Source organism: Macaca nemestrina, chromosome 3, assembly GCF_043159975.1.
Source record: "Macaca nemestrina isolate mMacNem1 chromosome 3, mMacNem.hap1, whole genome shotgun sequence".
Taxonomy (NCBI): Eukaryota; Metazoa; Chordata; class Mammalia; order Primates; family Cercopithecidae; genus Macaca; species Macaca nemestrina.
In genome coordinates this window covers 143,807,824-143,835,228 of record NC_092127.1, presented here as the reverse complement: position 1 = coordinate 143,835,228, position 27,405 = coordinate 143,807,824, and the positions used below count along the sequence as shown (strand labels likewise).

At 37.3% G+C, this 27,405-nt stretch overlaps 1 protein-coding gene across 1 annotated transcript; it reads right to left on the bottom strand.

Moving 5' to 3' along the window:
- Positions 1-212: 212 nt before the first annotated feature.
- Positions 213-27,189, bottom strand: LOC105463318 (bone morphogenetic protein 3). The gene is made up of 3 exons (XM_011710345.3): positions 26,300-27,189; positions 11,162-12,072; positions 213-4,436 (listed from the first exon to the last, which is right to left on the bottom strand). The coding sequence occupies exons 1-3, from the start codon at positions 26,619-26,621 to the stop codon at positions 4,245-4,247; spliced, it is 1,425 nt and encodes a 474-aa protein (XP_011708647.2). The 5' UTR covers positions 26,622-27,189; the 3' UTR covers positions 213-4,244.
- Between the last annotated feature and the right edge of the window lie 216 nt (positions 27,190-27,405).

Genomic DNA, 27,405 nt, shown 5'->3' with positions numbered 1-27,405 from the left:
TGAAAGATATATTTTTCCTGATGGGTATTTTTCAATATTGTTTTACAATGTTAATCATGTTCTGTTAAGAGGAAGTTACAATGCTCCAGTTAGAATACCATTTGAAAATATTCAACTCTATGCTTAAATTAAGCTTTATTACCTCTTTTCAAATGCAGCACACTTGAAAATGTCTGGAAATATAGTCTTTCCCAGTAAGTAAAAATGAATGGTCAATGAAGCAATTTTTATTTCCATACTGTATAATGAATAGCTTTCATTACTGAAAGAAAATGATACAAATTCAACAAAGCTTATACATTGGTAGTGAAGTATCCTTCAAGTTTCACTGCAATATACCCTCTAAGTGGATTTGACTAAAGAGTCAAACTGCATTTTGCATCTAAAAACTGTAGTAAAAAGGAATTTTTCTTGCTAAAATTATTACCATAATTAAGGATGAAAATTATTATCATTATAGGAAGGCAATAGTCATTAAATAAATTAAAATCATATTTGAACTTTTTCCATATACATATATAATATATATTTAAAATTGCCATTGACTGTACAAGTATTAAACATTTACAGCAACTGTGGAAAGCTGAAGGGAAGGACTGATTTTTAGAAAGCAAGGATCATTTTATCACTTATAAACTACATTAAAATACAACTCAGGGGAAAAAAGAGCTATACAGAAAAGTCCAGCTTACCCAAGATTTCTTATTTAATCTGTTCTTTAGTCTTACATATCAGGTGTGCATAGCTATTTCCTAACCCAACTTTGATTCAATAAGAAGTCAATGCCCAGACATTAGTTACTTGTTAGCATAGAGAAAAGTGAAAGCAGAAAGGCTAAACTGAAAGACTAAACTGAATGAATTATACAAACATTTTTAATAAATCAGACTCTTAGCAGTATTACTCACATTTGATTGCCTATGAATATATTAAATGGGCAACAAGTATTTTATTCAGAAATATTAAGGTAAAAAATCTTAACATATAAATGTTCATCAGTTAATATATAGCAAAGGGAATGTAAAAATTTATCTGGAATATTGTAGTCCTGAGATCTGAGGAATCCAATCTTCCACTTTAAGTTCTACAACCCCAAATCCTGTAAATTGTGTATTATTTACACAGGTTACAACAAAGTATTTAAAAAATATTCTATTGACATTGGCAGTCCCTTAATTTGAATTCAAGAGAACAGTTATTGAAAAGAAGAATTCTTTTTATCAAATAAAAAAAACAGCCGGGCATGGTGGCAGGCACCTGTAATCCCAGCTACTCAGGAGGCTGAGGCAGGAGAACCGCTTGAACCTGGGAGGCAGAGATTGCAATGGGCTGAGATCGTGCCACTGCGCTCCAGCCTGGGTGACAAGAGCGAAACTCCATTAAAAAAAAAAAAAGAATTCTTTTTTTCAGTAACTGACTCTGTGTGTGTGTGTGTGTGTGTGTGTGTGTGTGTGTGTGCACGCTGCATCTGGAAATAGGGGTAGAGAGATTACTTGTGGGAGAAGAGAGAGAGAGTATTATGCATGATTTAGCAAATGGCGTTTATAATTGTAGCTTCTCTTCTCATGAGTGCCAGTTTAATAATTTAATATCAGGAGATTTCTAAACTTCTATGTAGGAATTATACAGAAACTAGTACCTAACACATTGTAAAACAGGCATGCATTCAATTTTCTAACTATTATTAGTAAATCTGTATTAATTAAAATAGTAATACATTTACTTCAATTTCTACTACTGAAAGATAATCTTGCTTTATTCTTTGGGAATAAAACTATTCCAATTTATGCCATAATACATCCTCAATTCAGTGATAAAATGATAGTTACAAAGCACCCAGAAAAACTACTGGTTAAAACCTATTTTCATTGCTAAGAGATTACCCAAGTTCTTTCATTGTGTTGTAATTTTATATCAATTGCTATTTAAAATATAATCTTAACTAGTTGGTACCTGTAAATTTTATTATGTAGTGGGTTTTTGGCCATTGTGGGGTGCAATATGTAATAAGCAGGCATTGATTCAAATTAAGAAAGCTAACAAACAGGCATCTGGTTATAAAAAGGCTAAGAAGTGATACTGGGAATTGCCAGGAGTTTTGGTTGTTAAATCTGTAGAAAAAAAACTAAATTTAGAATTTCACCAAATCTACCAATGAAAACGTTTTCTTTATTGAAAAACAGTGTGAACAGGATGGTGGCCACACTCTGGCCCACTTCTATCATATACTTTTATTTTCAAATGTTTGAGAACATGTATTAAAAAGTAATTTTATCCTCCATCTCACTTTGAGTCTTCAATGTTATGCTACTGTAAGAAAAAAAATGAACTAGAAGCAAGCATGGTAACTTAGGCACCAAAACTTCACTCATTTTTTTTTTTTTTTAGAACTGGTGTGTCTCACTCACAGAATTAACACACACCCACACCAACATTTGTGTACCCCAAGGTGTCAAAGAGCTTCTTTTCATGGGTTCTTCTTTTAATGGGTTTTCAACAAAATACCACTTAAACCAAAGCAACTGCTGTAGTAATTTACTAACAGTGAAGTATAGGATGTTTTTGCATTTAGTTTATTAAAAGAGGGACTTACAGTGTTTTTATATCTATCACTATCATTTCCTTCAAGGAAGATGGGTATGAAATAGCTGGAATTATAAACTTAACCCTTCCAGCTCATGACCAGCCTCTTCATTTTACCAGTGAGGACACTAAAGACACACAGGTAACACAGTGCCTTTCACAAAATATATGCTCAAAACATTATTTATTAAATGACTGAACCATCATAATTAGCTACAGGCAGAGACAGAACAAACTCCATGTCTTCTGATACTGCACAGCCTCCAAAATGGCTGAGATATTTCTATCAGGGAAGACTGAACTAAAATGAGGATTAACCACAGATTAACACCAACAATGATCTATGGCCTGAATATATTTCCATCACACAAATAAATACAGTGAGAAGAAGGATTTTGAAATAATTTTCAAGAGTAAAGGTATAAGAGGACACATATATGTATGTGACACATAGAAATGGAAAACAAAGTCAAACAAGTGTCTATATTTGATTCCCATACCTGGTGAATAATGTTTAGTAAGCTTTGCTAAATTGTAGATTTCATGACTGAGCCAAATACCCTGATCTATGTGAAAAAGTGCCTGACTTAGAAGTGACTGAAGGATGATATTCAATATTTGGTTATAGTTAAATTGATCATTTAAGAAAATCTTCATTATTCCATCAGTTTTTGGGCCTCAACATCTATCAATAACTTCATAGTAAGTAAAGGCATATCAGGAGAATTAAAAAGTTAATGGCTTTAGGAAGGATTTTTAAATTCAATTTAGAATAAATAAAAGCATTTGTGAAAAAGAAGTACAATAGAGGAATTATACTTGTGTTTTCAAAAACTGGGTTGCTGATTCCCTTCTCTGGTAGGAAATGAAATGAAAACAACTGTATTTGCAATTAAATAGCTGGGTCAAGTGGTAACTCTCTGTATATGCTCTGGAATTATTCTATCATATTTGGCAAAGTTCTCATAACTGAATGGTGTTTGCCAAAATATAAAATTAAAAAAAAAAAAAGAATCCTGTGTAAACTAAATTGTAAAACCATATTAAGCAAACCATCCTACAGAGGGCACAGGCACCTGGTACATGTACGCACATACATAGATACTAACGCTCAGCACAACTTTCCATTACACTTCCACAATGACTTGTGGAGGAAAAACAAGGGTAAACATTAGAGTCTCAACAACGTAAGAAAAACATCAGAGTTGATTATTCAGCACTTTCTCAGGAATCTAAGGCAATAAGCCTAATTCGAAACATGAAATTGTTCTCTATTTCCCATTAGTCATTAAATGAGATAAATGACAAGCTATTGCTGTTTCTCCATTCTGTTTTCAAAGAACATTACAAAAATAAACCAGTGTGTTCTCTAACAGTTCTAAAAACAGTTGGATAAGTTGTTGTGTTTGATTACAAAAAGAGAAATAGATGTCCATATTTACTAAAATCTCACTTTAAGTTACATTCAGAAACAAATACAGTCCTTTTCCTTGGTGGAAATCTTCAATCTATTTGCTCATTCTCTTCTGACTATAGAAATAATCTTTTGAAACAAAATGCATTGGCAGTGCAAAAAAAAAAAAAAAAAAAAAAAAAAAGGAAGAAGTCCATAAAAATAAACTAATGATTGAATTAAGCATTCAAATGAGTTCTTTGCCAGGTTATCTGCAAGCGCAAGATTCTACTGTCATGTTAGGATATACTTTAAGCACTACATTCTTGTTTTCATCAAAGAATAAAATACTGAGCGACGACATCTTTTCAGGTACACAGCAAGGCTCAGGAATCCCAGGAACGACCCCCACAGCTCTCACTATACTCTGGATGGTAGCATGATTTGATGGCTTCAAAGACTAGAAAAAGAAATGAAAGAAGAACACATATGTTAGGTGGAACTGCCTTTCCACTCCTCAGTCCTCATTACGCAAAATGCTTATCTAAAGAATTTGTTTCAACAATTTAATAAAACCTCTGGCATAATTACACATTAAGCCCAATCTCTTATCCCACCACTACCAAAATGGTTATTATTTATTAAGTGCCTGCTGCATTCCAGGCATGTTATATGTAGTATCTCTAATTCTTACAACAAAGCTAACATTTCTTACATCTTACAAAGGCACAAAAAGCTTAAACGACATATCTAAGGTCAAATAACTTGTAAATGGTACAGGATTTAAACCCAGTTATCTCAGCAAGAATCATTTAATTACAAACAACTTAATCGCCAAACATGGAATTAATACATTCTACGATGTTTTCTATAACAAGATTGCAACAAAAAATGATTTGTTATTGACCTCATATTAATCAAAATCCTAACAAGCACTCTATTTAACAGAGATACATTATTGCCACTGCTATAGTGATATTTAGGCACTGTTGTTAAATAAAACCAAGCAAGTGAGAGGTGTATTGATTTATCTACTTGATTTAAGAGTTGCCAAGATGGATTGGATGGTGACTATTCCACTATGTAATTATTCAGCTCTCCTTAGAAACACAAACTGGGGGTAAGAAGACCACACCATTGGCCACTGGGGGTCACTGTTGCTCCACTGGTTTAGAATTAAGCATGGTGGAGTTGTGTTCCAGGAGTGGGCCATGTCCTCTGGGAATTCCCTCTGGTAATTATGAGGGCCTAAAGTTATCCCATGGATACCAGAATTTTCACCAAAGAAGCCTGAGTAAGAATCTTTTCCTTGAGAAAATGTCAAATGGTACCACTAAATCCATGTGAAGCATGTGGTTTCATTTAGAGAACCCCATACAGCTCTGCTCTAGCTAAAAGTACTAAAGAACAGTCATTTTTGCAAGTCCAGAATGTTAGGTATTGCCAGAGTGGTAAGAAGAACTTCCTAAGAGATGCCCCACTGTGCGACACCTGTTTTTCGCGATGCCTCTTTTAGGCAGGTGAAAGTAGTTTTGTTTTAAACACATTGAGAAAAAGAAATTTGGTAACTTGCCAGAGACTAATTCAGGAGTAGGATTTCGACCAAAACTTTCGCTTTTTAATTTCAGGACTTTGAGCCATGTTTCTCATGGCTCAGAGGAACCCCTGCCCCAATGAATTGGTATTTTAATTTCAAACTCCTAAAACTCCCAGCATGGGAAACTGGAACAAGTTAAAACTTCAAGGGTATATACAAACCAAGGGAGAAGCAAATAACATAGAAAGCAGGCATACTCTTAAAAAAAAAAAAAAAGAAAGAAAAAGAAAGTAAAGAAAAAAGGATTCTTTTTGGTAGAGAAAGGTTAAATCTCATCCGATCTTTTAATATCAATGAAATAAAATCCATACATCAGACTTCAACTTTATTGTGATTAGGCATAAGTAACTAAATAATTAGACTTAATGATGGGCAACCGTTCTTACTTTTTTTAAACTAGAGATTTTCAGTATATGTTAAAAAGACTGGTTAACTTTGAATTAATTAGCTTTAATTCATTGCAAAGGAAGTTATTCCTTCCTTAAGGAAAGGAAGTCCACGCTGTTTTATTTTGCACATTGTATGCCCTGCATCACCAATAATATCTGTGTAACTTACATAAACTGCAATCAGTATTGTACAACAAATGTCAGTAGCCATTGCTTGTTATTGCTATTGGTAATTTCTAAAGAAAGCTTTTGTAGTCATCCACTTTTCTCTACTGATTTAAAGTTATTTTTATGACTCAATCATCTAAACAGCTTGTCATAAAGCAAAAACAATTTTTAAACCAGATTTTCCAAAATTATTCTGCTATTTTAATGTTTAATGACTCCTATAATATTTGAATTTTATACAAAGTGGATCAACTTAATTAGATGAGACCTTGGGTGCTAAATTCTGCTGTGCATTTCTGTTCCTGAGAGCCTAGTACAATCTAGGTATGGAATAAATGCTTACTAAATGGATGAAATACTTAAAAGAAACAGCATACCCTCCATTTTATCCATTTCTGTGGAAATAATTCCTATCAACAAAAATACAAGTTTCTGTGCAAATGACCTGGTGTAGATATGGAAAATATTCATGGGTGTTTCCTAGGAAAATTCCTGTCTTTTTTTTTTTTTAAAGCTTCAACTAACAAACGATAGATTCAGAAACTATGAGTATATGAGTAGTCTCTAGTGGGCTCACTGGGATTTGGACAGACGCCCCTGATTCTGCATTGGTGTATCTTATCAGGAACTTCTCAGATTACTAGGGAGTTTTCCCCTGCTTTTTTTTCTCACTATGAAACCCTCTGATCAACCTGCCATTACCAGAAATAATTATGTCGTGCACAAAAGATCCATGTGGTAATTTGCTGGTGTAAAGCATATTGCCAGTCTGGAATTTCTGTTTGTTTCTGAGTTCAGGTCATGTTTCTCATGACTCTTTACTAAACAAGTTAAAAAATTAAGAAATATATCAATTACTAATGCATATCTGTGCTATTTCCCTTACCATCTCTTTCTAATGAGGGTGAAGCATGACTTCAACAGCAGTTAGGTAATTTTTTGCTTAAGTAACTCAGCACATCAAGATTTAATGTTTTTGGAGTTCATTTTTATGACCAGAGATTATAATTGGAAGATTCAGGAAATTAATTGAGGTTGTATCATTTTGAACTCATTAAATGTGAATTTCTTCTTTGTATGGAATACTTGGTTCAAAGTGTTTAGATTCTTTGCTGCCTAATTCTATGTGTTTGCTATTTCTAGCTTTTGCACAATTCCTTGAAAACAAAAAAAGCAAAACCAATTTCTCTTGGATCTTTGTCATTGACAACAGCTCAATCACTTTCATCTGAAATTTCTGTTTTCCATCTCTTCTAAGGCGATGAGGAGAGGCAAGGGTACAGAACTTAGCGCTAACTGTATGGGTATTTTTCATCTCATGGCAGAATTCCAAGAATCTCTCTCTGGGGGAACAGATTGGCTGTAAGGGCTAGAAATCAGAAAAATCCAAACTGCCGTGTCTGTGAATGAAATCTACAATGGTCAGGCCTGCACCTGCCAAGCTGTGTATGATGTCCTCGAGTTGAATTTGATTACAAATGCATTAGCAGGGGAGAGCATGTCATCAGCTAAGAGCCTTCATTCCTGACCTGGGCCATGGAGTTTTACTCCACAATTCTTCCAGTCCAGCCCACATGGGTGTGATAGCCCAGAAACTATCTAATTGGAATCAGTGAAAGGGCAAAGCCTGGAATTTGGGAAAGGCAGAAAGAACACAGCTGTTCTGAATTAGAAAACAGGTTGTCAATTTTTGCAGACAAAAAGCCCCACCATATAGAACAGTCTTTGGCTCAGGAGGCTAAAAGAAAGGAGGGCCAACAAAACAGTCTAGCCTGGGGGAACTTTCTCTGGGGCAAAAACTATATCTAAAGTCTGAAATGTCTTTGGCACCTCAGTTATTCTACATATTTTGTACTGATCTGACCAGTGGCCTTGATCCTCCTCTGTTCCTTAGACTATATTTTTATTTACAAAGTTCACTCTGGTTGCAGTATTGGACACTGTGCTGATAACAGGGGTGCTTATTAATTACCCCTAATGCAGCAGCTTCATTTGGCTTCATGTTTCCCATCTTTTTGGTCACTGTACCACTTGAAAGACACAAATATGGAAGGCTTAAAGGGAACCACTAGAAAGCTTTAAAAGTTAAACAGATCCACACAAGGTGATGAGAGATTGAGAACTCTATGTAACAGCCAAACTTCCACTCTCAACTTGGCAAAAGGAAATCTGAATCTCAGAGAGAAAGCTCCACACTTATCCCTGTTATGTCTCCCTGGAGTTCTGATGCCATTCCAAGTTTTGACAAATATTATGATGAGTTCAGTTGCTGCGACTGATGCTCTCCTGATTCTCTTACTCTCCAAAGAAACCTCCCTGGAAGAGCTCACGGGCGGTTGAACCCACAGGGAGAAACTATTTTCAGCTTTGTGATGTTTGAAACGGGACTAGAAACACTTAGAAAACATTTTCCTGCCTTACAACTTTTATTCTCTTGATCTCGTTTCCTATGTAGTCTTTCTTTAGAGTCCTACATTTGCCTTTCTTTCTCCTCAGTCTCAGAAATGGCCGTGAATAATAACATCAATAACAGGTATTTATTGAGAACCTACTATGTGCAAGGTGCTCCACTGTCTCATTTTTCCACTGTTTTTGCTATATAGAAACTATTATTTTTATTATTTACTATTTGACCCATTTCAGACTGTAAAAATAACTTGTAGAGAGTCTGAGTAACTTCTCCAAAGAGTTATAGCAGGTAAGTGGTAGAATCAAGATTCAAGCTAGAAGGATTTGACTCTCATTTTTGCTACTCAAAGTGTAATTTGTGGATCAGCAGCGTCTGCATCACCTAGGAACTTGTTAGATATGCAGAATCTTAGGCTCTACTCCTATACCCACTAGAGCAGAACCTACGTATTAACTAAATCCAGGGCAATTTGCCAGGACATTAAGCTTTAAGACGCCCTGCTATGACCAAGCATGTACATTTAATTATTCTCCTGCACTAACATACTTCTCTCCTTAAATTTATTTCTGCTATTTTTATCTTATTCCTCATCAATTCTTAAATTATTATTCTTGAGATCACTGAGAACCACGATGGAGCTCTTCTGAAGTAACAGCAAGTTTCTGAACAGTAAAAGCAAGTAGAACCAACAAATGAGAGGGACAAATTGGAAGTAATTGTGGTGGGGTGGATACCAAATCAATTCTCCAGAGCTAGGGGTTCAAAAGCAAACCAACAGAGTATCGCTGCATTATCATGGCTTCCTGAGTCCTGAAGATTGTAGTCAGGAGAAAAGGGAAAAACTCCTTCCCCAGGCTACCCAGAAGATACTACTCTTTATAAGTGAGAGGGATTATTTGGAAAACTTCAATACCCAACTAAAGTCAGTCATCCTGGGTTTAAAGACAGATTTTAAAACCATTCTTGCCTCTCAATGCCACAAGGCAAGCCACACTGTAACATAAAGGCTCATCACTGCCTGTTACATTTGTCATCTTTGTTGTGTGTGTGTTTTTAAATGTTATCTCAGTTGAACAAGTTTTGTTTGATCAGCAAAATATCCTCTATGAATATTTAGACAAGATAAGGCTCTTCATATAGTTGCAAGTGTATAGAATTCATACTTTGTGTTTGGGTTTATGAAACATAAAGTGATCAAAAATCCTTGGGAAAGAAAGGGTCTTAGAGAAGTATTATAACAAGAAAACAAAATTTCAATCAAGTTTATGGCCCTGAAAAGGCTAACCCAGCCTTGTGCTGTCAGCCCTTTGTTTTTTTTTTTTTTTTTTTTTCCTCTTCAGAGTCAGGGTCTCATCTCACTCTGTCACCCAGGCTGGAGTGCAGTAGTGCAATCAGAGCTTACTCCAACTCTTAGACTCAAGTGATCCTCCTGCCTCAGCCTCCAGAGTATCTGGAACTACAGGGGCATGCCCCTGTGCCGGACTAAAGCCCTTTGGATTTATGTGTTTGTTATGCTTGGCATCCCAGTGATGAACATGGGATCCCAATAGAACATGAAAATGCTATTTTAGAGATGCATAAGCAGAAGTTGGTCATTTGTTGAGACAAAGGATTTTTTCTTCATTATCATACAATAGTAAAAATTGACTCATTTCAAATTTTGAAAAAAAAAACTGTATTCTTCCTCTAAATTCTGTTCCTTCAGCTACCTTGTTTTTAGTATAACAGAATATAAACTGCTACATGCTGAGAATGGAAGTGCACCAATAAGCTTAACTGAAGGCTAAAGAGTGCCACTATATTTTACTATAGAGGGTACTACTTAAACTTTAAATTCAAAGAGAACAGTCACTTGAACTTGCTGTGCTAGTTGGAGGTGGGGGTTGGAGAGAGTTCTGCAAATATATTTGTCAGGAGACTGAGAACTGATATGATAAAGTACAGACCTTATGGATTTTTGAAGAGACACAGGTAAGCTCTGACAGGTTGAAATTAGTCTTGGCAAAAGTTTACAGAGTCATCATATCCTATTTTGCTTTCCTTTTCTGATGTTTAGCAGTAAAGCAAATGAAATAAGCATGTGGTGGATTTCATGAGGCCAGTTTACCTGAGTCAGTCCTGATCCTGACCTCTGTTGGGACAACTTAGCTCACAAGAGGGTGTTTATTAAAACATGTTCTGCCTTAGTGCATCAATTCCATCAGCTCTTCTCTGTGCTCCTATGATATTCACTTATTCCTTGAATATTCTTCCAAGATCAGCCTTCTATGATTTGGGGCTTGCTTACATGAACAGGTGCAGGTTCACATGTAACCATGTGGCTGAATATGCACCGTGTTGAAAAGCAACACAGAAAGTATGTTTTACACATACGTTTTTTTCTCATATCCTTCTTTATACCAATATTGACTTCATATTACTTTAACAACTATTAAAGAAAAACCAAGAATAACCATATTACCTATTATACTTTAGAATGTAGTAAATAAGGGTCCTGATGGATTTTGCAAATGGAAACACAAACACTTACACAAGCCCCCTATATGCACACTCAACTTAGTCAATGTGCCTTTCTACCAATGGAAATAGGAAGTAAGTACAGGACAGAGAACAATGGCTACCTTTGGCATGGGGAACTGGCATGCTCCAGAGCAATAATAGGCATCGAAGGACTTGGGGGAGATAATCCATTCACTCCAGCCAATATCTGCAAAGTCTACTTTAAGGTATCTCCTGGCGCAATTCCGAGGTTCAATCCATTGCTTTCTCCTTGCCTTTTTCAGGGTCTGCTCATCAAACTGGAGTGTCTGGCTCTTCTGGTGAGGTCCCTTTCTCTGTTTCTTTTTATTCTTACTCTTTTCAGGGGGCTGAGTCTGAAGGGTCTTGTAAGGCTTTCTCTCTTCCCACACCTCATCCTTTTTATACTGGTATTCTGCCCCAGGAAGCTCGTTGTTCTGCAGAGGCAGCAAGACCCCAGTAGAGCGCTTCTTCCTCCGTTCAATGGAAAGGGCAGCTCTGATGTGGCTATCCCATTTGGGAACAGTTCCAGTGGGAAAATTCTGGTGTCCCTGTAAGCTTGATACCACACTTTCTGGCTCAGAAATGGCAGCATCATTGGCATATATCAAGATATAAGGCTCCGGAAAAGGTAACATCCTCTTTGGCAGCTGGTGTCCCTTGGAGGTAATGTTAAATCCTATGAGGAACTCTTCATTTTCTTTGGCCTTCCTCAAGAATTGAGTGATATCTTTAGACAGCCAGGACATGATATCTCGATGAGATTTGGCCATATCCACTGACAGATGGCCAAGGAGTTGACTTTGGTTTCTGTTGAATTTGAGGATCCATGCAGAAAGATCAATCTGAATGTGTTTCCTCGGAGCATGATGGGAGCATCCTCCAGACACTGGACAACTCAGGCTGCTGTTTCCTAGCTCTCCAATATAGAAATATAGTGTGGCAGACAAAATGTTTTCAGACTTGGTTAGCGATGTCAGATTGAAGATATACAGTCCTTTTCTTTCAAGAGTTTCTAGAAAGGAAAAAGAAAGAGAGTAAACAGGACAGTAAACAAGACCATTACTTTACTATATGACAATTAACTCAAAATGAATCAGAAACCTAAATATAAGAACTAAACCCATGAAATTGTTGGAAAGAAACCTAGGGGTAAATCTTCATGACTCTGAATTTGGCAATGGTTTCTTAGATATGACATCAAAAGTGTAAGCAATAAAAGAAAAAGTAGATACATCAATAAAATAGGTACATTTATAAAATAAACTGGACTTCACTAAAATTAAAAACTTTTGTGTATCAAAAGACATTATCAGGAAAGTGAAAAGACAACCTCCATAATAAGAGAAAATAATTGCAAATCACACATTTGATAAATCTGGTATCCAGAACATATAAATAACAGTTACAACTCAACGACAAACAGACCTAGAAACCAAATAAAAATGGGAAAATGTCTCGAATAGACATTTCTTCAAAGAAGATATATAAATGGCCAAGAATCACAAGAAAAGATACTCAACAGCATTAGTCATCAGGGAAACACAATCAAAATCACAGTGAAGTACTACTTGACACACACTAGGATGACTATAACAAATAAACAAAAAACCCCAAAAGGTTACTGAAAAGGTGGAGAAATTGGAACACTCTCAAATTGCTGGTGGGAATGCAAAATGGTTCACTGGCTGTGGAATATTCTTTGGCAGTTCCTCAAAAAGTTAAACACAGAATTATTATGATTGCACAATTGCTGTCCTATGTATACACCCCAAAGAATTGAAACAAGCACTCAAATAGCTACACGGTTATAGCAGCACTAGTCACAATAGCCAAAAGTTAGAACGACTCAAATGACTACCAATGGATGAATGGATAAAGAAATTGTGGTATATCCATACAATCAAATATTATTCTGCCATGAAAAAGAATGAAGTACTGACACATGCTACAATGTGGATGAACCTTGAAAAAATTATGCTAAATGGCAGCAAGATATGGAAGATCACATATTGTTTGATTCTATTTATATGGAATATCCAGAATAGTAAAATCCATAGAGACAGAATCAGATTGGTGTTTGCCAGAAGCTAAAGGGAGGGGCTAATGAGAAGAAACTCCTTAATGGTTACAGGGTTTTACTTTAAAATTGTGGAAATATTTTGGAATTATATAGACTTGGTGATAGCACAACATGAGGGTATTAACTCTCATTATATTGTTTACTTAAAATTAGTTAAATTTATACTATGTGAATTTCACCTCAATTAAAACAAAACAAAACAATTATGTAGTCTCTTGTTTTTGAGAGTTCCTGGAAGTGGAATAAAAAGAGAGTAATAAACAGGAATAATTTTAAAAGACAGAAAAATGTTAGCAAGAATCAGCCATTTTAATTAATTTGCTCTTTCCTTTACTGAAGCACCATAAATGTGTGAAAATTTTAACACAGAAGTAAACTTAAAGGGGTGAAAGCTCAGAGGTATGGAAGACTACCAAGACTTATTCCTACAAATTTGGCAAAGTATTGTAATAGCTTTTTATCTGAGGCATGTATAGCCTACGGGCTACAAACACAGGGTTTGGAATTACACTCACCTTGATTCGAGTACTCACTCAGCCACTTATTAACTTCACAACATTACACAAGTTAATGTTCTCATTCGCAAAATGAGACAATATCTACCTCCCATGTCATGAGAATTAAATGAGACATGTATAAAGCAGTCCATAAAGTGTCTGTGGAAGTGTTTCTTAAATATCAATTATTATTGTTATTAGTTCTGGTATTAACAGTCTTACAGGGATTAAATCTTCTACCTACTTCAAAAAATGTAGGATGAGGTCAGGTGCAGTGGCTCACACCTGTTATGCCAGCACTTTTGGAGGCTGAGTCAGGTGGATCATTTGAGGTCAGGAGTTCGAGACCAGCCTGGTCAACATGGTAAAACCCTGTCTCTACTAGAAATACAAAAATTCGCAGGGTGGTAGTGGCACACACCTGTAACCCCAGCTACTCTGAGGCTGAAGCAGGAGAATTGCTTGAGTCTGGGAGGTGGAGGTTGCGGTGAGCTGAGATCATGCCACTGCACACCAGCCTAGGCAACAGAGTGAGATGCTGTCTCAGAAAAAAAGGGATACTGCAAAAATGTCTAAAAAGAAAAAAAAAAAGAATGCTGTTGTGGAGCTTGTTTGAAGTTTATGACATTCCATAAATTTCAGAGTTAATTTTCTATATAGTGCAACAAAAATGATTAAAATTGTTCACCCATACTTCCAATTCTTCAAATCCAGAAATGAGAGAGAAGAAGAGAATGACAGCTTTATTAATAAGGGCATAATTTGATTCCTTCCCTTTAGCTCATAAAACTAGATCCACAAGACTGAGGTTAGAACTCAGGAATCTCCCATCCTGGGATCAGTCACCAGAGCCTAAGCCCTTCTCCATGCACTTGTTCCATATACATATTTGTTTCAGAAACACACACGCAATCGTGAAATTATGTTCTTGATCAAAAACATGTTTCAGTAAAAACAAAACGTTTTTATAAAGATGTGGAAACTTAAAATGAGTTCATTGAGTCCCCAAGCACAAGGGAGGTGCAATGGGAAACATATTTTATTCATTTTTAACATTGTGTGAAGGAAAAGGAGGGAACTGCCATTGGTGCACATTTGTATAATCCATGACACCAGGATAATATTTTACAGACCTTTATAACAAAGCCATGGCATCACGACTTTTCAGAGACTTGAGCCTTAATTCATACCAGTCACCGGAGCATATACTTTTACCCAAATTTCGTGTAGCAGATAGAAGTTTAAAGTGGAAGGAAGAGAAGCCACTCTGTTCCAGGTATGTGGCAATCCAATGGTTGCCAAACAAACATGCTGCCAGGGAATAAATGATCTCCAAGGGATATGGGCGGCAGTACCTTAATGGGTAAGCCAATCCTGCCCCTTGTCCCACATTTTGCTTAAAAATATTTTCTTCTTTCAAACGTGTTTCCTTCTAGTCGCCTTGTGACCTGCTGTTAATCAGCTTCTACCTCTGTGTCTAATGTACAACATCATCTTGTAAAAGTCTCAGAATCTGTCATACTGCCTCTTCCAATGGCTCTCATTTTAAACCAGTGCTTTATTATGAAATCAAAGCCCATTGGCCCAGTTGCAATTTCACTACACCCAATAGCGGCCCTCAGGCAAATAACCTAAGCTCTTTAAGTTTTGGTGTGCTATCTATAAAGTGGGTCTAGTAGTAACAACTATAGAGTTGTTGTGAGGATTAATTGAGAGAAGGCACATAAAACACATAGAAAATATTCAAAAAATATTAGCTAACTAGAACTGTGGTGTCCAGTATGACAGTATGTAGCCACTTACATTCAAATTGAGATGTGCTGTAAGTGGAAAATACACACTGAATTTTGAAGACTTAGTAAGAAAATGAACATAAGATATCATAGCAATACATTTTATATTAAGTCAGCCTGTGTTAAAGTGACTTTATTTAACCATATTGCATTAAATGTATTACTAAAATTAATCTCACCTGTTGCTTTTCACACTTTGAATTGTGGCTACTAAAATTTTTAAATTATATATGTGACTAACATTTGTGGCTCCCATTAAATCTCTATTGGATGGTCATGGTCTAGGATAATCACTAGTTTTGTAGTCAAAATGAAAAGGAAAAAAAAAAAAGACTGTGCCATGATGATAATATAAGTAGCTATGCCATAATGATAATACAAGCTGCTGAAGGTGTTAACTATGCTTGGAACAGAATTGGGAGCCATTAACTTTACCCAGGTAGAGGCAAAGAAACACACAGGTAAGAAGTAAGCTTTGGATCAGACTTTTAAACATGAAGGAAGAAGGAAATTTTGGCGAGGGGATGGAAGGAACACATTCTAGCAGTATGCAATGCTGTATATCTGGAAGTTTTTGCAAAAGAAATGTTGCCAATGTTTTAAATAGAAAATAAAAATACTTACAACTAACCTAGTTATTGAAGTTCTAGTAGTTCTATAGAACTGAAGTTCTAGCAAATGTCTAAGCCATCCAAGTTGAGCAAGGAATGGCCAATTTGAGGCCTAACCAAAGGTGTTATGTTATGCCCAACACCTGATGTGTTTGCTCTTGTCATTTCCACCTAGGCTAGGGATCTCTGCCTGTTCTAGATTATTTCCCTTCTGGGCTAAAAAAGAAAACCAAGAAGCAAAACAATAAGCTAGAATTGTCAGCCATTTCCCAAAGCATTCATAGAAAAGACTTTGACTTTTTTAACCCATACTTTATTTTTGCCTTCTCTGATTCTAAAACATTTTATTTTTGTGTAAGTTAATGATCTTCTCTCCAAACCAACTCAACAAATAGTTACTGAACATTTACAATGTACAAAAAAAAAATAGTAATAAGCGAGCAGCATGGGGTCAAGTGAATGAATATAGAGAAGTAAATAAGAATGAGGTAAATGCCTTCCTGCAAAGAGCAGTGCATGATAATATCTACTCAATTACTTTCATGCTCTTTTACCTTTTAGATTTTATATTACATTTTAAGGTGAGTAACTTTCCATACTTACGAACAGAAGATTTGCATTGTCTCTCTCTTCCTCATGAGTTGTAGCACAGCTTTATCTATGCACACATATATCTATGTTTGAATATCAGTAAATAAAAATATCTTAATATTCACCTTTTCTATTCTTCTGAAATATTCAGATACTTATCTATTGGGAATGATTGAATCAAAAACCTGAAGTGTACTTCCTGATTAATAAGAGCAAAATGATATAATAAGGATACAAAAATAAGGGTGGATTTTTTCAGGCTACAAAAAATACTTACGCGTTTTTAGGCTGTGAATAGTATTCGGTACTAGAAAATATTAATTGTATGCTACACTGATCATCTAAATGTATCTGGAATTGCATGCCTAATTTTTGTGCTCTCATTCTAACCAGTTTATTAATTCAGGAGAAAACAACTTGGAAAGAAACCCAGATGATGAGGGGTCTGGAAACTATCTCATAAATTTTAGTTGAATCAATAAGAAACCATGACGTGGAGGGAGAAAAAAATGTTTAGCAATGACACGAGAATTATTTTCCAATATTTGAGGGAGTGTGGAGAGATCAGGGTTTTTCTTTCCAGTGTCAAAGATGAGAATGAAGTCTAACAGTGATAGTCAAATGGAGGCCAAATCCAAGCCAATCATGACTTTCAAACTGTTTTACTTAGTGAGACTCATCTGTGGGACTGGGACAACTGGAGATAAGTCAAGACTATTACAGGAGGATGTTTTTATGGTAGGGTAGAGTGTGAAAAGTGAACGAGAGAACCTCTCATCCCTTGCAAGTAACTATAACCGGCTTTGTTTTCTACTTTCCCCAAATAAATATTTTGATGCCAAAATGTGACTACCAATAGGTGGTGCTATTTTCTTACTGTTTGCTGGCACTGGCACAGGGGAATATACTTACTGCAGTCTAGTTAGGGTTTACCATTAGCATTATAATCTTATATTTTGGATTTTCTAGAGTTTTAACACCTAAGTATTGAAAAGGAGGTTGGAAGTCAGACGAGTTTCTGAACAAGCCATATTCTCTTTTACACACTTGTTGGGACTTTTCACCTGCTGCTCCTTCTCTCTGCAATGTCTCTACCCACAGTTTTTCTCCTTGATAATCCAGATTTGTTTTTTAAGGCAAGGCAGAGATACTATTCCTGGATGCAAACTTGTCATGACAACCCATTTCCTTGGCTAGGACCCTGCCTCTATTACCATTTTCATTACACCTTTGCTCCTTCTTAAGGCCATAAGTTTCTTAAAGACAAGGCTCTAAATTATATCAGACTCTTCAGCCTCCAACACAGGGCTTAACTCTAAAGCTTTTTTTATATGAATGAGCAAATTTAGTTCAACCTACTCATTAGAGAAATGCAAACATGAAAGACCCTAGGAGTTAGCCAGCTAGCTAGCAATTGACTTTGGAGAGGAAGCCAGATAGGCTTTTTAAAAGGAGTTTGATTATTAAATAAAGGCAGAAGATTTATTTCTGTTTTTATCTAAAAACAAAGCACTTGCACCTGAGGAAACCAAGGACTCATTTTGGAAAGTTGGGTTCTGACTTTGGGACTTAAGGCCAGCCATGCTATTGCAACAATTCAGTGCCTCTCCAGGAGTAGCTGAGCCTGTGTCCAGGGAGTGGTAAGGGGAAGTTCACCTTTGTGCTGGCCCACACAGAACGTTTTCAAAGGGAATTAGAACACACAATGGAAAGCTTTCTATGTAAAGTCTGATTTTAAAACAAATAGACTAAATGAAATCTTGATGATTAGCTAAATCCCCAGGAAGTAGGGAAAACATTTTAGTCATACAGAAAATATGTAACTAAGAACAACCACCTCCCCAACCTCCCCCTGCCCCAACTTCTTTCTTCAAACAAAGTACAGCTGGTAGAAATGCCAGGGGTGCCTAGGACAGGGACACATCCACCCTCAGTCGCTGGCTGAATATTTGCTGCGGATTACTTAGTCAAGATTGAAGCATCCCTGTGCTGCCTTTAACTTTCAGGCACGGGTGAAAGGAAGAATTTCTACAGAGAACACAAAGTCACAGAATTGTGTTTCTTCTGCACAGTCTCAGTCAAGCGACTGTGCTTTATGGGATCTCAAAACAACCATTCTCTATGTCCAAAGTAAAAGCATTAAAGATGATATGATGTATGTTTTTCTAGAATAGTAAAATGTTCACTAATCAGTTTATCTACTCCTAGCCTATGCCCAAAGGCATTCCTAGACTGTGAGCGCCCAGAGGGCAGACCTATGTTCTACAGATATTTGAATTCCTAGTATTTCACACAGCCTAGGGCACTTAAATCCCAAAAGGTATTTGTTCAGTGTGTTAAATGAACAACTCTGTAAACTTAACAGATTTAAAAGTGTTTCCTACTTAACACCAAAGAGTAAAAACTTTCAAGTAATTTCAAGTTCCCAAAGTCAGCAAGAGCCCTTCTTGGGTATAAATATCATGATATTTCCTTTCAGTTCATTAGAAAATAAGAATTATTATAATTATTGTATATGAAGTAGAATAGTATTGCCATTTAATATATAAATGATAAAATGCCCCATAAGAAATTCCTTCAAGGTAAGTTTATTTTTAAAGGATATTTGCCTAGCTGATAGCTTTTGAACTGTCTCATCTTTTCTCCTGAATATCTAATTCAACTCAACTGAAGTATTTAGTGAGTGTCAACTACATGGCAAACTGTGCTAGGTCCTCAGAACACACAGATGAAATGAGAGACTCTATGTCCTCCAGGGACTTGCTTTGTAGCCCCCTGCTCATACCATATTTTTCTTCTAGCAAATTTATTAGATCATAAACTCTCTGCAGTCATGAGTGAAGGGTAAGCAGTCTTGATTAACTTATTTCGAAGACTTCTTTATGGCAAAACCATTGTAATATGTTTTTAAATGTTTATATTTATTTTTAAATATATACCTTCTAAGGTATATATTTCTAAGGTATATATTTAAAAAAGTTTACCATTATATAAGTCAATAAATCATTTGTCTATGGATAGGCCCACTAAAAGGGCCAGATGAGATCAGGAATAACATGATAATCAATTCTAGATGTCAAAAGGCTGGTTTTGATATAAAATACTCAAAACTCTAGGGACAGAAGCTTAGAGCAGTGTTTCTCAAATATGGATCAGAATCTTGTGGATGGCTTTTTAAAACACATATTTCTGAGCTCCCCCACCAGAGTTTGATTCAGTGGGTCTAGTACGGGCTGGAGAACTTTCTATCAAGCTTCTAAGTAATACTGATGTGGCTAGTCCATGAACTATACTTTGAGAACAACTAACTTCAAGAAATCTCTCTAAAAAAGCATAACCCTACACCCGTCAGCCACCACGGTCAGGACAGAAAAAAGTACATTTGTTGAATATAGGTTTGGGATATCATAGATTGCACAGATGATTACCAACCATTTTTACATCATCACCCAAGTGTTTTCTGTGCTACAGACAAGTGCATATTATCAACATTTGAGATATGTTTAACCCTTTGTGGAAAGCCAGAGGGAAACAATCTCAAAATATTAAGAATATTAGAATACCTAATTTATATAGAACTTCTAAACTTTTAAAGCATCTTTACATTCACTTTGTCAATTGAGTTTCACCATCTTTCTGTGAGACAGGCACAGGAGGTATAATTTAACCCATTTGATAGATGAAGAAACCGAGAATAACAATATTAGGTGACTTTACTTATTATCAGTTTAGCCAACAATGGAAATTGGATCTCCTAACTCTTAGCTTTAGGTAATAGAAAAAACAAAACACTAATAATCTTTTCTTTACTTGAAAACCATTTCACTTAACACCAAGTACAGCAGCTACCCTTAATTCAGTCTTTAGATTAATTTCATGCAATTAAAGAAAAAAGTTTTTAAAGGAAAAGAAAATAAAAGTATGTTGGACAGTTGCTTTAACTGTAAAATGAGGGGGCTAAACAAAGAACCTTATACTTCTAAATTTATTGAATGTAATTATTTTATAAAAGAGATATTTAACAGTACCTTAGTAAAGTAAAACTATCTGAAGCCAGTAATAAAGTGAGATCATTTTGCACACACACCTACATTCATGGTATGCCCAAATACAATCAAGGTACTGCATTTACCATGGTTCTACCGCCATGAAAAGATGGCTTTTAAAGAAATACAGATCATTGAAAGAGTCAATAAAACCACTGTGGTCATTTGATTCTATGATCTACATGCTGATGTTTTAGATGAACAAAGAGAAATTCATGCCTTTAAAGTATTATCCCTTAAAATATGTGTTATCCAGGAGTACTACTGTATATGCCATTATGCTAAGACACAACCACTGCTAACATGTAGATAGACTAGTAATTTTATTGACTGTTACATATATTCCATATATGAATGCTTTTTGGTTACATTTCATCTTTTACTACTGCCAAAAGTAGATATGATCCTGGTATACCTGTGTTACTTGATTAATATAAAGTCAATATTTCTATTAGAAATTCTATTTTCATGGATTCATAACATAATCATAAAAATTTACTCAACTGAATCATGCCATAGAGAAGTTTGAGTTAAGATTGTTTGTGATACCAAATGTTTTTCCACTACTACCCCCAAAATAAAGGCATTAAGACACTAACTGATTATTAGTATATACAAATTTAGCATAAGGGAGAATCATGAAAATCTGGGGAGACATGTTCTGTTATTGAAGCACAAAAATCCTGACTAGCCAATAGAAAATATATAACAAGTTGCTCAGCATTTTTATAAGTTTTTTGATAGGTATGATTTCTTTTATTATGCCTATTAAACAAACACTGGGGATTTATAATATAAGGAATTTGATTGACATCTTGAGTAAACGTGTCTTTCATCAAGGTAGTAGTGGTGATAAAACATTAATAAAGTGATACATATGATCGTTAGTGAATTTTCCCACAAATAAGCTAGCGTTTCTTTTTAAAGCATAATACCTGTGTGAAACAATGAATATTACTCTTATAGATGAGAACAATGAAGGAAAATTCACAAAGATACAGGAAAAAATAAAATTTAATGAGAGAAGAATTCTAAAATTACATTCAGAGGCGTTTATAACATAAAAGCAGGAAGATGGTACAATGCCAATTGAACCCAAGTCCAAAAAGCAATAATATAAGTAAACATACTGCGATAGGTACTGCATGGGAAATGAGAAATGAGACAGTGTTCAGTTGAACCACTGTTTTCCCAACTAGACATCTTAGAAAGACATTTCTGTAAAATGCTTTCTCCAGGAGAAAGTATTCCCCTTTTATGGGGACTCATTAGCATTTAAAGGCCTTGAAAGGCCCCACAGCAAAGAAAATTGATCACATTTTCCAAGTTTGACTATGGAGCCCAATTTTATATAATACCTGTTAACATCTTGCAAAGACCTGTTTTTGTGAAATTTTCTCCTAGAAAATTAGATTTGACCATTAAAAATAATAGGTTTTGAGATGAGCTCAGTATGTTTGAAAAATTGTCTGGCAAATACATCATGGTACTTGTTTCTGCTTCCATTAAAGGAAGGAATTGTTATCTCGAATGTTTCTTCCAAATATAAAAGTATATGATACAAAAATGCTTAAAAGAAGATTTGATATTCATATCCCTATTAAATTTTTAGAAAAATCCGAACTCATTCAATCATGTGCTTACGAACTTCCACTACTTAAGTAAAATGTATGTACCCCTTCTAATTAGTTCTGAATTATGTATATATTTCTAGTGTGCAAATATTCCTTGAGTGAATTATTTGCTTAGGAGATGTTTTCTTCATTGACCCTCATGGTCTCTTGGTCTCTTCAAGTGTTTCTAGCTAAACAACAAAGTTAAATTTAAATTTTTTAATGTAATTCATTCCCTTTCTTCTTTCCATTAGCATGAATAATCAAGAATTCATGGCATTATGATTTTTTTAAATTTCAGAGATTATAAAGCTGTCTTGTTGGTACAGCAAAAACTTCATTAAAGGCTATCATGTATTCAGAGTAGTGTATAATTCAAAGCAGCTGCACACCCAGCTCCTCTTCCCTAGATGTACTATTGTCCTTTAAATGAAAACATCAGATTATCTAAGTACTTTTAAATTTCAAGTCTAGTTTCTAGGTGCCAGGCACTTCAAGGTAATTATGTTTTAATAGTTTTATAGTCCCTCAGCATCAAACCCATCACAAATGATGTTTTCCCGCTGGTTCCATATATTTTGAAGGAATGGCTCCCATTGGAATCATCGTTCAACACTTAATTATATACTATATTTGCCAAAGCCTTATATTTTAACCTTATACTTCAGAAACATTTCAATATTATAATTACTTATGTTAAAAGTACTTTGGTCATAGGAGGAAAGAATCTCCTCTTCCTCATTGCAGGAAAATATTCACTTGTGGGGCTGGATTGCCTCAGTTGTTTTTTTAAATCTATGAAGTATGTGAGATTTTTTTAAAGGTGACAAATACTCACTAAAATGTGCTGTTTTTGTACATGGATGTCATAAATAGTGGTAGTTTCCAAATAACACGTGTGCCTTAATTGTTTTTCCTAAAGAGATTACATTTGCCATTAAGAAAAGTAAGATTAAGTGACTATGGGAATCACGAGAAAGTGATGATCCTAAAGTATCTTAAAAGTTCAAGACAGAAGAAAACTTCATGTAAAATACTCTTCTTTATCTGTTTAAGCAGCCAGAGACAACTTAAACCAAAATCAAAATAAATGCTAATTTCATATCCTTCTGTCTTCCTTCACATGGCGTGTTTTTATGAAGCTGAACTTCTCCGTCATTAATACGTTTTGTAAATTACCTTTTGCAAAGGGAAAGATAAAACCTGTCTTTATGTAAACCCTTCCACGTCACAAAAAAACTTACAAGCACTCCAAACTTACGGTTTTGGCACACCAACTACATAGCATTCACGAAGGAGAAAAGGGGTTAGCAGAAAGTGTATTTAGGATGGATGCCACCCACCATCAAGTAATGGTTTAAGTAGAAAGTAATCAGAGGGAGACCACAGCAGCTAAATTTCAACCAAAGATATTCTAGGTTTAGAACAATAAACAATTTTAATCAGGTATGTTCTAAGGAACAAATAGGACTCTAAAGCTGTAACTCAGCCTGAATAAGCACTCAGAGGCTGCCGGATCAGCAGCTACCCCATACACAACACACCACCTGATCTTCCATTAAAATTTCTAACGTCTTCAGTACAGAGAAACCCATATGTTCTAAAACTTAAACTCTCTGGACTGGAAAACATATCTACTATATTAATTTAGACAGCACCTTTCACCTACAAGGGAACATATGTCACGAGGTGAAAGGGTGTTGTGGAAATGCTGATATGGATGAAGAGAGAGGGACACACATGAAAACCTTAGCACCTTCCTGCAATCCTGCCTTATTAGAGCCAGAACTGCCTTATAATAGTCTTTTTAGTGTGTTAGTCACTAAACACTCTTGGAAGGGGTCCAACACGAACCACCTCTCCAGGAGTCTCAATGAGGTAACATGACACTTAAGCTTCCACAAAAACCAGTGTCTACATTTGATGAATAAGTCATTAAGACAGTCTCTAGGATGCTAAAGGGATTACTTTTCTTATCATGGCACACAGTCTTGTATATATGCATCAAGTTGCAACTCATCATTTCAAGGGAATGTCTGGCCTCCATATCAGAGTTTATTATTTGATGCTAGGAGACTACAGTGAGGCTGATAAGGGACACTCTGGAATTATATTGCAAGGAATGAGTTGGAGCCAAAAAGAATATGGTACCTGAGTTATTAAAATCATTATCCATGGTTAACTTAGCCTAAAACAAATAAAAGCTGTACAATATGTGAATGAAACAAACTTGAATTCTACCTCCAAACCATGTAGTTCATACTATAAATGAAACTTGTTAATACAAAAAAAGTTGTTTTTTTTAATCTTAGTGGCCTCACTTATTCCCTAGCAATATAACCAAGAAAACAAATATCAAGATGAGAGTGATTTGAGTACCTTCATTTTTGCCACCTGCCTAGCTCACCCAACTTCCTTTCAATCTTTGCAACTCTCACATGAGTTCTTCACTGAGTTATGCCCCTAGAGTTGCACTAAAGTAAACAGCGTGTTCACTGGTGTAGTCAGCTGTCAGGACAGTCTCCTCCAATGGCTGGGATACTGTAGATAACACAGAGCAAGTTTCTTTTTCCTTACTGGTGGCCATCTCCTCACAGATCATGCTCATGATTTTAAGAAAGTAAAATCTGGTTCAGTTCAGTCTCTAGCTAAATACTTCTGCATTAGGAAGCATACTTCACATCTATTGTAAATGTCATCATGCCTATAAGCTCTAGAATGTATTTACACAGACAATGCAGAGCTTTCCTTGATGAATGCTTTAGTTTTCCCTTTTTCCAGGAGTCCTACATATCAGACTTTTGGGAGATTTCTTTCTAGTGATTCTGACAGTATTGATTGAGGCATGGCCTCATTTTCTTGAAGATTCTTGGCTATTGTTCAACAGTTCACTGAAAATAGGCTTTGCAGTTACATTTCCCCTTATCATGAATGTAGTGAACAAAAAAGCCTGGTGAATCCTCAAAGCATAAAAACAGAGTTAGTGTCCAGGAAGCTTTCCCTCAAGCTGTTAGCACAAGGGAGGGAAGCTGTTAGCATAAGTTATTCCCTTCACCACAGGGGCTAGGAGAAACCTTGTTAAGCCATGAATTTCAGTCCAAAGTGATCTGTGCTGAAAAATGGGATGAGCAGATTTTCTTGGGCAGATTCCAAGAGGTGTTTACATCCAGGGTTGCTCCCTCCCCTTGTCTCCCAGCTCCTCCCAGGATGGATGGTACAATCCCTATTTACCCAGATGCGTTTTAAATAATCGAAACACCCAAGCACCTGTTTCTTTCCTTCCTTCCTTCCTTCCTTCCTTCCTTCCTTCCTTCCTTCCTTCCTTCCTTCCTTCCTTCCTTCCCTCCTTCCTTCCTTCCTTCCTCTCTTTCTTTCTTTCCTTTCTTTCTTTTCTTTCTTTCCTTTCTTTCTTTGCCACTAAGGAACTATCAAGTACAGTGTCAAATATAGTACAGTAACACAAAGGGCGCGAATTTACAGCGGGTGCAAGATCTGGAGAAGCGACTATTTAAAAGGAGAGGGGAAGGCGTCTTATTCAAGTGTAATTTCTCTCTTGGGCCCTGGCATTGGCATAAAATGGCATCTGCCTCTTAGTAAACATGGCTAAAGCCCAGTCCAAAGGAATTTCCGCTGGCCGATTTAGGAATCAACAGAATAAGTTACCCTAGAGGTGCTCCAGTCACTCAGGGCAGGAGGCCTCACAGGCATGGGGTGTCACTCCTTCCCTTTTTCCACGAAGTTCCTCCAGCCTACCCCCTGCACTGCTCCGCGCCCTTCATTCTCTGTATTTCCCCCTCTCACTTTGGATTTGAAAACTGGGCTTACAGGAGATGCAGCTGGTGACACGCGGGGTGTGACTGGAAGGAGGAATCCAGAGGGCAGCTGCGGAGGGTGGAGAAAGGTCCCTGGGCAGCGCCACCAAGCAAGAGGCAGACAAGGAAGCTGTGGGGGGTCCTGGGAGAAAGCTGAGGCGGGACCGCGGGAAGGGGTCTCACCTCGCTCACTCACCTGCTGCCGCCGCCCGAAAGCTGCGAACCGTGTTGCCTTCACGCAGGGACTGAGGGCGCCAGGGCTTCGAGCCTCCCTCCAGGGAGCCAGGTGTCCGCGCCGCCTGGACCGTGCTGTACCTGTCATAGAGCCGCAGCATGTGTTCAGAGACCTTGTCTCGCGGCTGCAGCTCGGCGTCCGGGCCACCACCTGCCGTGCGGTCACCTGGCACAGCTTTGCGGAGCTCCGGCAAAGGTAGCTTCGGTCTCTCTCCCTGCGCTAGGCTCACGCAGAAGCAGCCCAGCCACAGAAAGAGCAGCCTGCTCGCCCCAGCCGTGGCCATGGCGAGATACCCGCGCGGCGCGTCGGCTCCCGGCGTCGCTGCGGGACACTCCGAAGGCGCAAGGAGCCGGCAGCGGAGCCGAGGGTTGAACTCCAAACCAGCTAGGGCGAGGGCGCACGGAGCCCGGGACACCGCCGGGTGCAGCGAGACAGCGGCCAGTCCCACTTGCTGCGCGGACCCAGCGCAGCCTGACAGGTGGGCTCTTCCCCAGCAGCCGCGCGGACCTCACCGGCGCAGGGCGCTGCGGGCGCCGTCTCCACTCCAACGCTGAGAAAGAGCTGTAGGTCGCGGCGTGTGTGGCCCGGGTGTTTTCAAGATCTGTCTGTACCTTCCCTCCTCGCTTTATTTTTGGGAACACCCGGCCAAACTGGCCGCGCTAGGGACTAGGACTAGCTCTGCTTTGGGCGCCAGGTCGGAGCCGGGGCTGTGCGCAGCGGTCGGGAGGGCGCTCGATTGCCTTTTCCAGGGATTGGAGCAGCTGTGGCGCCGCTGGTCCGAGTTTTTTAGTGTACACGTGTGTGTGTGTGTGTGTGTGTGTGTGTGTGTGTGTGTGTGTGAGAGAGAGAGAGAGAGAGAGAGAGAGAGAGAGAGCGAGCGAGCTTAGTTCTTTCGCTCTCTAGCTGATCTGTAGAGTCCTCAGCCAATCTCTCCCACTCCCTCGTCCTTGCCCTCTTAGCTTGCACCAGGCTGGGATAGAAGCAAGGCGGGGAGTAACCAGAGAACTGGCAGCGGGAGGGAGAGAAGAGGAAGTAGGGGTGGGGATGGCTGGGGAGAGGAAGGGAAA

Coding starts and splice junctions, on each gene's coding strand:
- LOC105463318 (XM_011710345.3), bottom strand. CDS start 26,621: ATGGCCACGGCTGGGGCGAGCAGGCTGCTCTTTCTGTGGCTGGGCTGC. Junction 12,073..26,299: donor CTTTCGGGCGGCGGCAGCAG/GTGAGTGAGCGA, acceptor TTTCCTTTCTAG/AAACTCTTGAAAGAAAAGGA. Junction 4,437..11,161: donor GCCAGTTCCCCATGCCAAAG/GTAGCCATTGTT, acceptor TTCTTTTTCTAG/TCTTTGAAGCCATCAAATCA.